Source organism: Thamnophis elegans, chromosome 5 (genome assembly GCF_009769535.1).
Source record: "Thamnophis elegans isolate rThaEle1 chromosome 5, rThaEle1.pri, whole genome shotgun sequence".
NCBI lineage: Eukaryota > Metazoa > Chordata > Lepidosauria > Squamata > Colubridae > Thamnophis > Thamnophis elegans.
This window is the reverse complement of record NC_045545.1, coordinates 89576968-89591779: the sequence shown is the minus strand read 5'-3', so window position 1 is coordinate 89591779 and position 14812 is coordinate 89576968. Positions and strand designations below refer to the sequence as shown.

General features: G+C 42.9%; 1 protein-coding gene across 1 annotated transcript in view; it reads right to left on the bottom strand.

Annotated features, from left to right (window-relative positions):
• Nucleotides 1–1278: 1278 nt before the first annotated feature.
• The window catches only part of CDH4 (cadherin 4), a 425687-nt gene continuing 412153 nt past the window's right edge, over nucleotides 1279–14812 (bottom strand). The window contains exons 14-16 of the mRNA XM_032219093.1: nucleotides 12243–12382; nucleotides 10728–10892; nucleotides 1279–1612 (exon numbers count right to left, since the gene is read on the bottom strand). Of these exons, the coding sequence (XP_032074984.1) occupies nucleotides 1406–1612; nucleotides 10728–10892; nucleotides 12243–12382 (512 nt within the window). The 3' untranslated portion in view covers nucleotides 1279–1405. The remainder of the gene's footprint in view (nucleotides 1613–10727; nucleotides 10893–12242; nucleotides 12383–14812) is intronic.

Here is a 14812-nt window from a genome sequence, read left to right as displayed (position 1 = left end):
AAAAACACCCACACCATCACATGGCCAAAATAAGTTGTGCTGACTTCCTCTGCATTTTTAAATCTCTTCGTGACCAAGCTGGTTAACCTGAAATCACGTCTCCAGATGCTCGCCGTCCTGTACATCAAATAACCCCACCAGATTCCCGCATCCTATTCATTGCAACAAAACATCGATTAAGAAATACATAACTCCACCATGGACTCAGCAGAAGGAACAAGTCTCCCCTCCCGCCCCCCCAACCCTCCAAGAAAGAATGGAAAGGAAATTGAAAAGAAGGACAAAAGTTACACACAAGCGACCTTTGGTCTTCGGATCATTTACTGTAGGGTTGTAGGTAAGAGTGGCACCTTGTATTCTTCCAAGGTTTTCCAATGCTATAATTCTATGCAGCTACAGCGACAGGTGGCCGAGTCACAAGAGAAAACCCAATTCAATATTTTGCATCAGATAAACAATGAATGATATATACAACAGGTTGACTGAGTTCGCCATATTTTTTTTTTTTTTGAGGCCCAGAAGATCTCCGTTTTTAAATTTGGTTTCCTCTCTTGCACACTAACCTCATGTTTCTTTTGTCGTCCCCCACCCACAAACAATTCTGGGTCTTTTTTTTTTAAAGAATAACCCCCCCCAAAAGATTAAACCATACCATTGTTCTCGGCGTTTTGTTTTGTCAATTCCTTAATTCCTTCCCAGCTAGAACTGGCTTTAGGGTTTAACAGAGTGTGGTGTCCAAGACAGTGGAAACGTAAATTGTTTCTTTCTTTCTGAACACGCCTGAGATCGAGGGAATCTGATACATGTACCAAAAGGCACTTTCAAATATATATATACCTATATATATATATTTTAAAAACAGTGCTTCTGTTCTAAGAAATTCAAGTTAAGACAGAGTGCCTTTCACTCCCTTTAGTCATAAAGTGGTTAAAACAAGCAAATTCCCTGCTGACACATGAGGGTGGGGGTGGGGGAAACAATTAAAATAATAATAATAATAAAGGCAGCAGAGACACGTGTTCATGCTAGACAGCTCAATGTTCTTTAAAAAAAAGGAAGAAAAAGAAGAGAGAAAGGGGAAAAGAAAGAAACAAGAAACAGCAAAAGGAACACTCTAAGTCACCACTGAAAAGAATACAGTTGGGCGAAGGTATTAATTAAAAAAAAGCTGCCTCTTTGAACAGGTCTTGATTCCTCTTCTGCTTTCTCTCTCTCTCTTTTTTTTTGTTTTTTTTGTTTTTATTTAATTTGTTTTTGTTTTGTTTTGTTTTACTCCTTTCTTCTTCTTTCATCCACCTTGGGTTGCTTTCTCTCTCTCTCTCTCTCTCCTCTCTCCATCCTCTTCTTTCTAAATGCTATAAGCTTTCCTCTTTTGTTTTTGCAAAACAAGAAAAGTGAGGTCATTTTAATCATCCTCGCCACCCCCGTACATGTCCGCCAGTTTCTTGAACCTCGGTCCCCAGTCATTCAGGTAGTCGTAATCTTGGTCTCCGGAGCTTGAGGAGTTAAGTGAGCTTACCGACCCTGCTGTTGAACCGCTTCCTTCATAGTCAAAGACGAGAAGGGAGTCGTAGGGAGGGGCTGTGGGGTCGTTATCGGCTGCTCTCAGGCCCTGGAACGTTTAAGAAGATGTTGCTGTAAAAAAGTTATCTTGGATGGAGGCAAGAAGCACGCAAGAACATCCTAACCAGGAGTGGGTTTCTGCCGGCATTACTGACAACATTAGAAAAGGAAAAAAAATTACATTTTTGCAATGAAGATGGTTCTGCGCATGCACAGAACTGAAAATCAAGATGGCGCCGCCGCTGATAGAACCAGTTCAGCGGCGTGGCAGGCTGAGTTACTACCTACTAGGCTGAACTGGTCGGAAACCACCTCTGATCTTAACCTTGGTTGGATTGAACGGTGCTACACAAATCTCAACTCTATTAACCGTTAAAGTGCCTTAAACTTAAACTGTCTACCGTGGACCTCACCCCACTCCTAAGGAGTCTGTAAGGGGGCATGCATAAGCGCACTAGCATGCTTAATGTCCCTGTCCTACTGTTCCCATCTATTTGTACTCATTTCTTATGTATATATCATGTTTTCCTGAAAATGAGACAGGGTCTTATTTTCTTTTGATCCCTGAAATAAGCTCTTGGCCTTAATTTCAGGGAGGTCTTATTATTTTTGAGGTGCAGGAGGCAATGAGCATGGTCACCTCATGATTGCTTCTGTGTTGCAATATTTTCGTGGAGGGCTTATTTTTGGGGGAGGGTTTATTTCAACGCATGCGCTCAAAAGCCTGATTGGGCTTATTATCTAGGGAGAGCTTATTTTGGGAGAAACAGGGTACCTGCTTATACTTATATGTTTATATGTTATATTCATACTTATATTTGTTTTCTCATACATGCTCGACAAACCAAAATAAATAAAACTAAAATAAACGCGCAGAGGTTCTTCAAAACTTGAAAACAGAGATTACCAACCTTCTCTTTTCTAGAGAAAAGAAGGACTAGGGGTGACATGATAGTAGTGTTCCAATATTTGAGGAGATGCCACAAAGAAGAGGGAGGTCAACCTGTTCTCCCAAGACAAGGCAAGAAACAATGGGTGGATTGTTTTATTCCAATGGACAGAATCTAATCAAGGAGACAAGCGACCTAAAACTAAAGAGAAATTTCCTGACAGTGAGAACAATTAACTAGTGGAACGGCATGCCTTCACAAGTTGTGGGTGCTTCATCACTGGAGGTTTTTAAGAAGAGACTGGATAGCCACTTGTCTGAAGTAATATATGGTCTCCTGCTTGAGCAGGGGGTTGGAGCAGAAGATCTCCAAGGTCCCTTCCAACTCTATTATTCTGCAGTCTGTATTCTCCAGATTGGAGACCACAATGTTAGCCTTTCCACAGGGACTACGGAGCTGCAGAGGATCTTCTGCTAACACAAGGTTGTCTCCAGGAAGGGCAGAAGTGAAGACCTTCAGACCTTTTTTCAATGATTTTAAACCTTTTTGAAGAATGTATTTAGTTCACACGATCCCTTGTGTTCCTATTTCGTTCTTAATTAACCATCTTTTGACTAACCTGAACAATTGTTCAGCCCACAATTTTTATTGTCAAATCCCCGGAGTCTTGGATGATATATGCACTCGTGCAGGCACATAAACTGGGTATCTTATTTGTTTTCCTGCAGGCTGTTAGGGAAAGATCTTGGATTGTTTGGGGCAGAGGTGGGTTTCACATAATTTCACCACCGGCTTGCTGCGCACTGAAAATGTAAGCTTGTGTACATGGGCTTTGATCTCACACATGGCTTGCACACATGCACGTGGCTTAGAAAATGTGGCTAAATAGGACGGCATAGTGACAGGGCAGCTGGGCAACCACCCACAGGTTGCCACTACAGGTTTGCCTGAACCAGTCCGAACCGGCTGAATACTACCACTGGTTTGGGGGTCTGCTATCAGGACCATAAGTTGCTCTCTCTCTGGTTTATCTAGCCCCCATGCATGGTTTCTGTGATAGTGCTACTAGGCCTGCTGAGAAATTCTTTACTTCTCTCAACAGATTACAAGTAGTCCTTGACATACGACCACGACTGAGCCCAGACTTTCTGTTGTTAAGCAAGGGGAGTTTTGCCCCATTTTTACAACTTGTCTTGCCACAGTTGTTCAGTGAATTATTACGATTGCTAAGTTTGTAACACAGTTGCTAAGTGAATCTGGGTGGTCAGAAGGTTGCAAATGGTGATCAAATGACTCTGGGACACTGCAACTGTCATAAATATGAGCCAAGTTGCCAAGAGTCTGAATATTGATCACGTGACCATGGGGATGCTGCAATAGTCCTAAGTGTGGAAAATGATCAAGTCCCCCTTTTCAGAGTCGTCATAACTTTGAATGGTCCCAACGGCCGGTGAGATCCCACAGGGTGGGCCTCCTTCAGATGCCATCAGCCAGACAATGTCGGCTGGTGGCTCCCCGGAGGAGGGCCTTCTCTGTGGCTGCTCCGACCCTTTGGAATGAGCTACCCCCAGAAATCCAGACCTTACCCACTCTCATGGCCTTCAGAAAAGCTGTTAAAACCTGGCTATTCCAGCAGGCCTGGGGCTGTTGACCTCATTGTTGAGGTCCAGCCCTGATCATAACGAATTATGTGTGTAGATTTTAACCTGTTTTTATTTTCATTTTTCATTTTTATTTTTCTTTCGTTGTAAGCCACCCGGAGTCTCCGGGATTGGGCGGCCTATAAATCGTACAAACAAACAAACAAACAAACAAACAAACAAACAAATAAATGGTTGTAAGTTGAGGACTACTTAGATTGCTTCCATGGTTTGAGATAAAAGAAAGACCGGTGACTGTCATTGTTATATTTGACCCACAAGTTGTTACCTGTGATGAACACCTACTGAGCATAATGAGGGTTATTTCTAGCTAAGCATACTAACAATCAAACTGCATTTTTCTGTAATTTCTATTTAATTAACTCTGCAGACTACATATACAGTATTAGGCTTCTGCCATTCAAACTGAAGCTTGCTTGATGAATGGTGAGTTTATGTGATTTCAGGAACTTCTGACCTTTCTCTCTCATCTATTTTTGGAGCAACAGATGCAACAACTATTATAATGTGTAAGACACTGCAATAAATTAGTAAAGCAATCCCAGAAAAAAGATTAACTCTTTGTTTACAAGCGAGTTGCACGGTGAATTAGTATGTACAGGAAGTTGTCAGTGGAAACAGAGGCACTTGCTGGGGGCATCCAAAAAGTCAAGATGGAGGTCATGAAAATGTGAAGGGGACTGGAGACTAAAACATATGAAGAACGGTTGCAGGAACTGGGTATGTCTAGTTTAATGAAAAGAAGGACTAGGGGAGACATGATAGTAGTGTTCCAATATCTCAGGGGTTTCCACAAAGAAAAGGGAGTCAAGCTATTCTCCAAAGCACTTGAGGGCAGGACAAGAAGCAATGGGTGGAAACTGATCAAGGAGAAAAGCAACTTTGAACTAAGGAAGAATTTCCTGACAGTTAGAACAATTAATCAATGGAACAACTTGCCTCCAGAAGTTGTGAATGCTCCAACACTGGAAGTCTTTAAGAAGATGCTGGATAGCCACTTGTCTGAAATGGTATAGGGTTTTCTGCCTAGGCAGGGGGTTGGACTAGAAGACCTCCAAGGTCCCTTTCAACTCTGCTATTGTATTGAATAAATTGTACCTAAAATGCTTGACTCTGTGGTTAGGACTGCCCTGATTTTCAGATCTCCCTAAAATGGGAACAGACCCATTGTATTTGGTTTCCATGCTGGTTTTAAGTCAGAGTTGGGTAATTCTTGGGTAACCTGGAGCTGCAACTAACCCAAAGGTGCTTTTTCAAGAGGCAACTGGACTTTCTGGTTTTTCTTTGAAGATGTTCGCTTCTCATCCAAGAAGCTTCCATCAGTTTTGACTCAGAGCTGACCAGGAGCGTGTTCCTGCTGGCATTACTACCGGTTTGGAGCCTGAAAAATCTTGTATCACTCTGAAATTTTGAGCTCAGTTGTGGTTGTAAGTTGAGGACTATCTATAAATAAGTAAATAAATAAAGTTAAGAGTTGCCTGCTTGCTTTGAATAGCTCTTGAATCAGAGGTGGTATTCAGCCGGTTCGGATTGGTTCGAGAACTGGTAACTCCGATGATCAGCTCGCTCCACCCATTTGCCCCTGTCCTATCCTGTCCTTTATTTCCTGATTTCTAGCTTATCTCCATTGTGTGACACAGCTGATCCCCCCCCTTGCTCTTCTACTTACCGTTGCTGACTTGGAAGGTAAGCAGCTGAGCTTCTAAAGGCACCATTTTCAGCGCTGCGTGCAAGGGCTTTGGGCACGCACCAGCAGGGGTGGGTTCTGGCTTCTTCTACTGCTGATTCGCTCAGGGACGTGCTTCGGGCACGCGTGCTATGCGTGCATTCGCATTAGGTAAAAAATAGCTTCTGCGCATACGCAGAAGCAAAAAACAAGATGGTGGCGCCTATGGTGCCGCTGATAAAACTGGTTTGGGGATGTGGCTGGCCGAGTTACAACCTACTCAGCTGAACTGGTCTGAACCGGTAGGAACCCACCTCTGGCCCCAGCATGTGCACGCTTCACCAAACTGGTTGTTAAACCAGCAGCATCCCACCACTGCCTTGCATCATTCTGAGCCAAGATACGGTGCAAACATTGTTTTTCCTCTCACCAACCCCCAATGTTCTTGATGAGTTTTCATACATGTGTTTGCATGAAAAAGGAGAGCTCTAACTGGCAAGCTTTATAGAAACGGAAAGGGAGAAGTTCCTTCAGGCTGAGGGTTTACCAAAGTGTGCAAAATGGTGTGTGGCCAAGAGAGCAGAGCAGAGGAATGTTTAATGACGAAAAACAGAGAAGGTGGAAAAGAAAAATTTCAGCACCAGCAGGAAATAGGTACAATAGCCAAATTAAATTGCTTTCACTTTTATGTATCTGACTTATGAAATGGATCACGTTTTCACCTCCGAGGAAATAACGCATCGATTGGTTTGCAAACACGCTGGCTTCCTTTTCAATAGTAAAAGGATCAAGGAGACAAATTAAAGAGAAATATTAAATGCTGTTGCGAGAACAACAGAGGGAATTTGGGGCTTTTCTGGAGTGGCTTGGAAAACAAAATAGCAGGGTGTCATGGAAATTTCTGTAACCAAGAATGCGATATGATGTGGAACCTGGCCTCTTATTGTGGCTTAGTGTTCACGGTGTTATTTTTATTATCGTTGTTTCTATATTTAAAGTATGATGATTTACCACAGAGAACAGAGAAGGTTGATTCTCCTACCATGTTTCCCTGAAAATAACAGAGGGTCTTATTTTTTTTGACCCCCGAAATAAGCGCTTCACCTTATTTTTGGGGAGATCTTATTATTTTTGAGGTGCAGGAGGCGGCGAGTGTGGTCACCTCATGGCTGCTGCTGTGTTGCAATATTTTTGGGGCAGGGCTTATTTTCAGAGGAGGGCTTATTTTAGTGCATGCGCTCAAAAGCCTGATTGGGCTCATTATCCAGGGAGGACTTATTTTCGGGAAAACAGGACAAAACTTTTCACAGAAATGTCCACATATTCTACCTTATATTTTTATTGGAGCCCTATTACTTCCTTTCCTGGCAACATCTAGCTTCCCTCTTTATGAATATCTCTCTATCCATGTCCAGAATGATAGAGGCAGTCCTTGACTTCCAGCCATTCATTTAATGACGGTTCAGAGTTACAGCAGAACTGAAAAAAAGTGATTTAGGACCTGTCTTTGATTTATGACCAGTCCCATGATTGCAACTTGGGGTCTTGGCAACCAGCTCTCATTTACGACGGTGGCAACATTTTGTGGTCAAAGGATTGTGATTTGTGACGGTTCCACCACAAAACCGCGTTCGACTAAAGTGCGCTCGACGAAACCGCGTACCTGACGTCATCACAGCGCGACGAAAAAAGCACGCTGTGAGAGCTAAAGCTAAAATTAACCCCTAAACCTAAACCTAACCCCCCAAAACCTAACCCTAAACCTAACCCTAAACCTAACCCTTAACCTAACCCTTAACCTAACGCTAACCCTTAACCTAACCCTAAACCTAACCGTAACGCTTAACCTAACCCTAACCCTAACCCTAACCCTAACCCTAACCCTAACCCTAACCCTAACCCTAACCCTAACCCTAACCCTAACCCTAACCCTAACCCTAACCCTAACCCTAACCCTTAACCTAACCCTAACCCTAACCCTAACCCTAACCCTTACCTTAACGTGAATCGGCTTGCTTTCAAAGCGCTTTTTAAAGCGCCCTTTTTTCTCCGCGGTCGCTGTTGTCGCGCTGCTGATGACGTCAGCGTCGCGCTTTAATCGGGGGCGCTTTAGTGGACCGCGGTTTTGTCGTGCCACGATTTGTGACTTCTCTACTGGCTCCTGACAAGCAAAATCAATGGGATTCGCCTAACAATCGCAGGATTCTTTTAGCAACTGTGTGATTCATATAATGACTGCAGTAATCCTGGTTGTAAACTCGGGTATGGTCACATGATGGCTCACTTGCTGATCACATCACTTAGGAACCAAAATTCTGCTCACAACTGTGATTGTAAGTTAACCAATTTCGTTGTATTTATTTTGTACAATGACAATAAAGACTCTACTACACCTGTAGTTCTGAACTTTGGAAGATGCGGGAGAGAAGCTCATGTTGTACACCTGCTTTAACAGAGGTGGGTTCCGGACGGCTTTACTGCTGGCTTTTTCGTGTGCACACTGGATGTGTGCTGTGCGTGCATGCACAGTTCAATTAAAATTCTTCTGCACATGCACAGAACTTAAAACAAGATGGTGGTGCTAGTGGCGCCGATTGGAGAACCTAACCCTAACCCTAACCCTAACCCTAACCCTAACCCTAACCCTAACCCTAACCCTAACCCTAACCCTAACCCTAACCCTAACCCTAACCCTAACCCTAACCCTAACCCTAACCCTAACCCTCATCAGATTTTGATTGGGAAATTATATTCTACCTTGAGAAGGAAAAACAGGATATGAGGGTCGTGGTGGTGCAGTGGTTAGAAGGCAGTATTGCAGGTAAACTCTGCCCACTGTCAGGAGTTCGATCCTGACTAGCTCAAGCTTGACTCAGCCTTCCACTCTTCAGTAAAACGAGGACCCAGATTGTTGGGGGCAATATGCTGACTCTATAAACTGTAAAGCACTATGAAGCAGTATATAAGTCTAAGTGCTATTGCTGTAAATCAGTGTTTACTGATGTGTTTGCTGTAAATCAGCATTCGCTGGCTGGGGAATTCTGGGAGTTGAAGTCCGGACATCTTCAAGTTGCCAAGTTTGGGAAACACTGCTGTAAATCTAACAAATAAGTACATTCTTCTTTATGCATTTATCTGACAGCAGACCTTTTCAATGGTAGCCTCTTGTGTCTGAAATGCTCTTTGTAGGGAAGTATCCCTGAATGTCCATTTTACTGTCCTTTGGGCACACCAAACAAACATCCTTTTATCTTCCCACACACGATAAGCATTGTAATCAACATGTTGATTTTTAATATCTGCTTTTCAGGAGCTTTTTCTACCTTTCTTTCGGGCTGTTGCTGTTATGGTTCTACTCATTTAATGTTATACGATTGAATGTTTGTGCTATTGTATATTTTAATTGTTTTAGAATTTACAGTCTCTTGTAAAGCTGCCGTGGGATCGATTGGTTTTTTTTTTTTTTGAAGGCAGCCCAAACATTTTAAAAAAAAAAAGCAAATTCAAAAAATACACAATGGAACAAGGCAGGAACAGATGAAATAATCTCTCTGTGTGTGTTTTTTTAATACTTCGCTGCAGGTTTGACATTCCTCTGATGAGTGAACCAAGGGAATTGGCTGCAATGTTGCACCTGTTTAAATATAATGAACACATTCCCCAAGATGGAGGATTACACGCCTTAGGGCACTGCGCTAATCGGGTTTATTATATGTTCAGGCTACAGAACAGCAACTACATTTTCTCATTTGGCCCATTGTGGAAATGCTACCAATCCAGTGGTGGGATTCAGCCAGTTCGCACCTATTGGGGAGAACCGGTTGGTAACTTTCTAAGCAGTTTGGAGAACTGGTTGTTGGAATAAATATTTTGTTTTTTTCCCACTTTACAGGGCTAATCCTATAAGGAAGGCAGGAAGGAAATATTCTGGTGTTGTTTTTAGTCTAATCTTTATTGCCCTGCTTACAGAAACTGCCTCTCCAGTTAACCCTTATTACCATTGTAACAACTAAGGCGAAGTGCCCATCGACCTGAGTGACATTGACTTGGCCACGCCCACATGATCACATGACCACCGAGCCCTGCCTACACAGCTGGTCATTAAAGCAAAAAACTGGTTGGTAAATTATTTGAATCCCACCACTGTACCAGTCCTGTATCCGGTGACTACCTTCACCACTGGTTCACTGCTTCCTGGAAGCAGCCAGGCTGTCCCTTGAATGGCCACTACGTATTCATTGCTTTTATAGTTTCAATTTGTCGCTGTTAAAAGTCGATTCCGTTGCTTCTTTATGCTTGATTTGCCTTGGGCAATCTGTTGGAAGGGCAGGCTATAATGCTCTGTGAATACAATACCCAATAAAGAAAGCCAAGAATGACGCTTGGGCAGCAGAGACTAAGCAGATGAGATTGCTAATGCTGTCAATGGCTTGAATTAAAAGCATCTTCAGGGATGTCCAGATGTTGAATATGAGCATCAAGGATGGAGCGGGGCTACTGGTAAATTATCTTACTAACACTGCTTTATACAAACTCCCTGACAAGTTCTTCAGGGCCCCAGTTTAGCCCTGGGATTTTTTCCCATCCAAATCCTAAGCAGATCTTCTTAGCTTGTTTGAAAACAGCCAGGATTAGTTAGAGGCCACCATCTGGAATGGCTACCCTGCCAACTAGACACTAGATGATAATAAATGTACCCTTTAACTTGTCTCCGGAACGAAACCATGCTGATATGCTTGGAAGGTGTGGTTTCTCTCAAAACCACTCTTCAGCGGTTCCCTTCTCGCACGTGTTCCAAGACATCCATCCATCCATTGATCCGTCCACCCACCCACCCATCGATCCATCCATCCTCGTTTGTATTCTGTGCATGTTAATTGCTGTTGCTAGCTCTTGGTGACCAATTAACCCTACAGCAGCAGTCTACAGAAATCTGCGGGAACGTACCTCATTAATAAAGTCCCCGATGTCTCCAGGGTGGGGGATGACAGGCCGTACAGGATATTGTGGCTCAGCACCGACAGGCCTCTCATCCACTCTTCTGACTCCATTCGCTTTGTTTAAAACATGATCCATATTCTCTGGCTGCTGAAGCTGGCTTAAATCATAATCCTATCACGCATAGAGAAGGAAAAGAGTGAAGCTGCGGCAGATTTTTCACTGAAGATTATCCAGTATCTTTGTGGCATGGGGGGAAGCTGAGTAACACGATTAAGTTTAAGGGAAATCAAAACAGAGCCTTTAACTCTATGGCATTTATATTGCTACTTAATTAAACATATATCATATGCGATTGATCTTTGGCTGGTCGGTGCGGAAGAGATTTTACAAGGCAGAAAGATGCACACATGCACTCTTGTCTAATTCAGTTCACATTCTGGACGCATTTCAATGTGGGTTTGCAGCATTACTGATGCTCTATTCAATAACCATCTTATGGCCTCTGCCACTGAATGATCTTTCCACAATCTAATTTGTAATTGATTTGGAAGAGAGAGAGAGAGAGAGAGAGAAAGATACCGATTTAAGCAAAGCAAATCCAAACTTCAAACAAATTATGGATTGGCACGTCAGATAGTGGTAGAACACAACAGAAGCACAGAAGCCAAGATGTCATCAATAGCAATAGCAGTTAGACTTATATACCGCTTCATAGGGCTTTCAGCCCTCTCTAAGCGGTTTACAGAGTCAGCATATCGCCCCCACAGTCTGGGTCCTCATTTCACCCACCTCGGAAGGATGGAAGGCTGAGTCAACCTTGAGTTGGTGAGATTAGAACCGCTGAACTGCAGATAACAGTCAGCTGAAATGGCCTGCAGTACTGCACCCTAACCACTGCGCCACCTCGGCTCTAATCAATGACATTATAGTTTCCAAAGTCCATATTAAGAGATCTTTGTGCGTTGTATAAACTTTCTAGATTATATGGAGCTATAAATTTAAGTGTTTCCCCTTAGTGTGCCTCCAGAAGTTGTGAATTCTCCAACACTGGAAGTTTTTAAGAAGATATTGGACAACCATTGCTCTGAAATGGTCCAGGGTTTCCTGCCTGAGCAGGGGGTTGGGCTAGAAGACCTCCAAGGTCCCTTCCAACTATTCTATTCTGTGCTGTGCTGTGCTGTGCTGTGCTGTGCTGTGCTGTGCTGTGCTGTGCTATGCTATGCTATGCTATGCTAAACTATTCCTATTCTATTCCACTCCACCCCACTCCACTCCACTCCACTCCACTCTACTCTACTCCTGGTGACAGATGGATATAGAACTGTGTGTTTATAGCACTCACTTTTCAGATATATTTTAGCTGCAACTCTTAAAATTCCCATCAATTTCTCAACAATTTAATTTTAGAGTTGTGCTGTATCCAGTTCAAGTCTCATAACTGCGGCTCAGATATGTCATCTCAAATATTTTGCATTGTTTTGAACGGTAACTGATTTCTCACAAAGTTGGAGTTATCCTTACCTGATCTTCTTCTCCACCACCTTCTTCATCATATTTAAGGATGTTGTCCCGGACGTCATCTTCAGGATCAATGAGTAGCTGCTTAGTGTGGCGCTCCTTCTCTCTCCGTTTCATCCATACCACAAAAAGCAGAACCATGGCTAGAAGAAAATCAATTGAAATATAGCAACTGCAGCTGAATACCACAATCTCCTATTCCTTAAGGACAATCAATCGTAGCCAAGAAAAATACAGTCAATATTACCCCATCTTTTCTTCATGAGCAGGGGTTTATATTTTGTATTTTTCCCAGATCTGCAAACCTGACCACAAATAGGAGAAATAAATGGAAGTTAACCATCAGATTGCAGGAACACGAGCAACCAGTTAGATGAGGAGACCCAAAGTCATTGGTAGCCTCACATTGCAATGAACAAGGACATGCATTCTATTTCACAGCTACTATGATTGTTGCCTGAGCAGGGACAAAAATAGCCAGAGAAATGATTGGAGCCTGGGAAACAGACTCCTTGTCAGTCAATAAGAGTGCTGATTTACCACCAGGTTACTAGGTATCATATTTTTCGGAGTATAAGATGCACCGGAGTATAAGATGCACCCATATTTTGAAGAGGCAAATTAAAAAAAAGTTTTTGCAAAAAACTTTCAAAACTTTTTTTAAAAAAGGCCATGAATAGCCTTTAGGAAGTTTAGAGAGTGCTCCTGGGGGTTGGGGCAAAATTGAGCAAAAAGCAGTTGGTTTTTCCACTCATTTCTGCCCTCCCCAGCCCCCAGAGCACTCTGGAATCCTCATAAAGGCTATGCACTGCCTTTTTGGTGAAGGGGGTGGGGTTTCGGGAGGCAAAAAATGCTATGTTCAGTGTATAAGACGCACCGAGATTTTCAGCCTCTTTTTTGAGGGAAAAAGGTACGTCTTATACTCCGAAAAAACTGGTACTTAGGAGCCGAGGGCACACTGGCACAAGGAAACAACAACTACCAATTTAATAGCCAGCCACCAACACCCTAATTAACAACTAAAAACTGCACACAACGAGGCACCATATAAATACAACATGTAGAACAGTTTAATGCATATATTCTGGAGAGAAACAGAAATTTCCTGATGAGGAGCTCCAGCATAAGCCCCAAAGCTTGGAAGAATAAAGTTTTGGCCCTGGTGACCAACTCAGATTGGATCCTTCGACATTATCCTGGGTATCCATGGGTATTTGCCTTCCTTCGCTGGAGAAATAAATGCGACCTGTTTTGTTGCTAGTGTTAATTTTAGACTCGAGCGAGGCCTTGAGAACATTAGAAATCACTTCAGCCTTTGAATCTTCCCTATTGCCAAGGTACTAACTTCAACTAAATGCAGTGAGAATGAATTATATGATGAAATGCAATTTGAAACTGGAATGAGCACGATTTACGACAGGTAACAGTGATTATTCAAAGTTCTGACGGACCTATCAGGCAGGTGCTTAAGACTCAGATTTGAGGTTCTAAATGTTGGGTCATCCTCACAATCATGTGATTGCCTTTTGGGCACATGGGAACCAGACCAGTCATTTATGGCTGTTTACAGCGCCCTGCTGCCTGGTGGTTTTGTTTTACGACTGTTTTGCTGAAAAACCAAGGTTTTCTTTCATTGGTTTTGGCAAAACCGTACCTGTAGCAAACCACCGGTTCACTTAATGACTGCGGCATTCACTTAATAACTTGGATTTCACTTAAGAACTATGATGATTCTGCCAGAAAAAAGGTTGTAAAATTGGGTCGGTTTTTTTTACAACCATCACGATTTCATTATGATCCTGACTCAAGGATTACCTGCACTTTTTTATTATCAGAGAAGCATCAATGGCAATAAATAAGGGAAAAAACCCTAGATTTTAGATCAGGGGTCTCCAAACTTGGCAACTTTAAGACTTATGGACTTCAACTCTCAAAATTCCCCAGCCAGCCATGCTGACTGGGGAATTCTGGGAATTGAAGTCCATAAGTCTTAAAGTTGGCTGGCTGGGGAATGCTGGGAGTAGAAGTCCACAAGTCTTAAATTTGGCTGGCTGGGGAATGCTGGGAGTTGAAGTCCACAAGTCTTAAAGTTGGTTGGCTGGGGATTGCTGGGAGTTGAAGTCCACAAGTCTTAAAGTTGGTTGGCTGGGGATTGCTGGGAGTTGAAGTCCACAAGTCTTAAAGTTGGCTGGCTGGGGAATGCTGGGAGTTGAAGTCCATAAGTCTTAAAGTTGGCTGGCTGGGGAATGCTGGGAGTTGAAGTCCACAAGTCTTAAAGTTGGTTGGCTGGGGAATGCTGGGAGTTGAAGTCCACAAGTCTTAAAGTTGGCTGGCTGGGGAATGCTGGGAGTTGAAGTCCACAAGTCTTAAAGTTGGCTGGCTGGGGAATGCTGGGAGTTGAAGTCCACAAGTCTTAAAGTTGGCTGGCTGGGGAATGCTGGGAGTAGAAGTCCACAAGTCTTAAAGTTGCCAACTTTGGAGATCCTTGTGTTAGATGGTTCTGTATGCTTTGAGTAAACCTAGCAATAATCTACTTCTGTGTAGGCAGAAAGTGGAGCAGGTAGCAGGTCGCA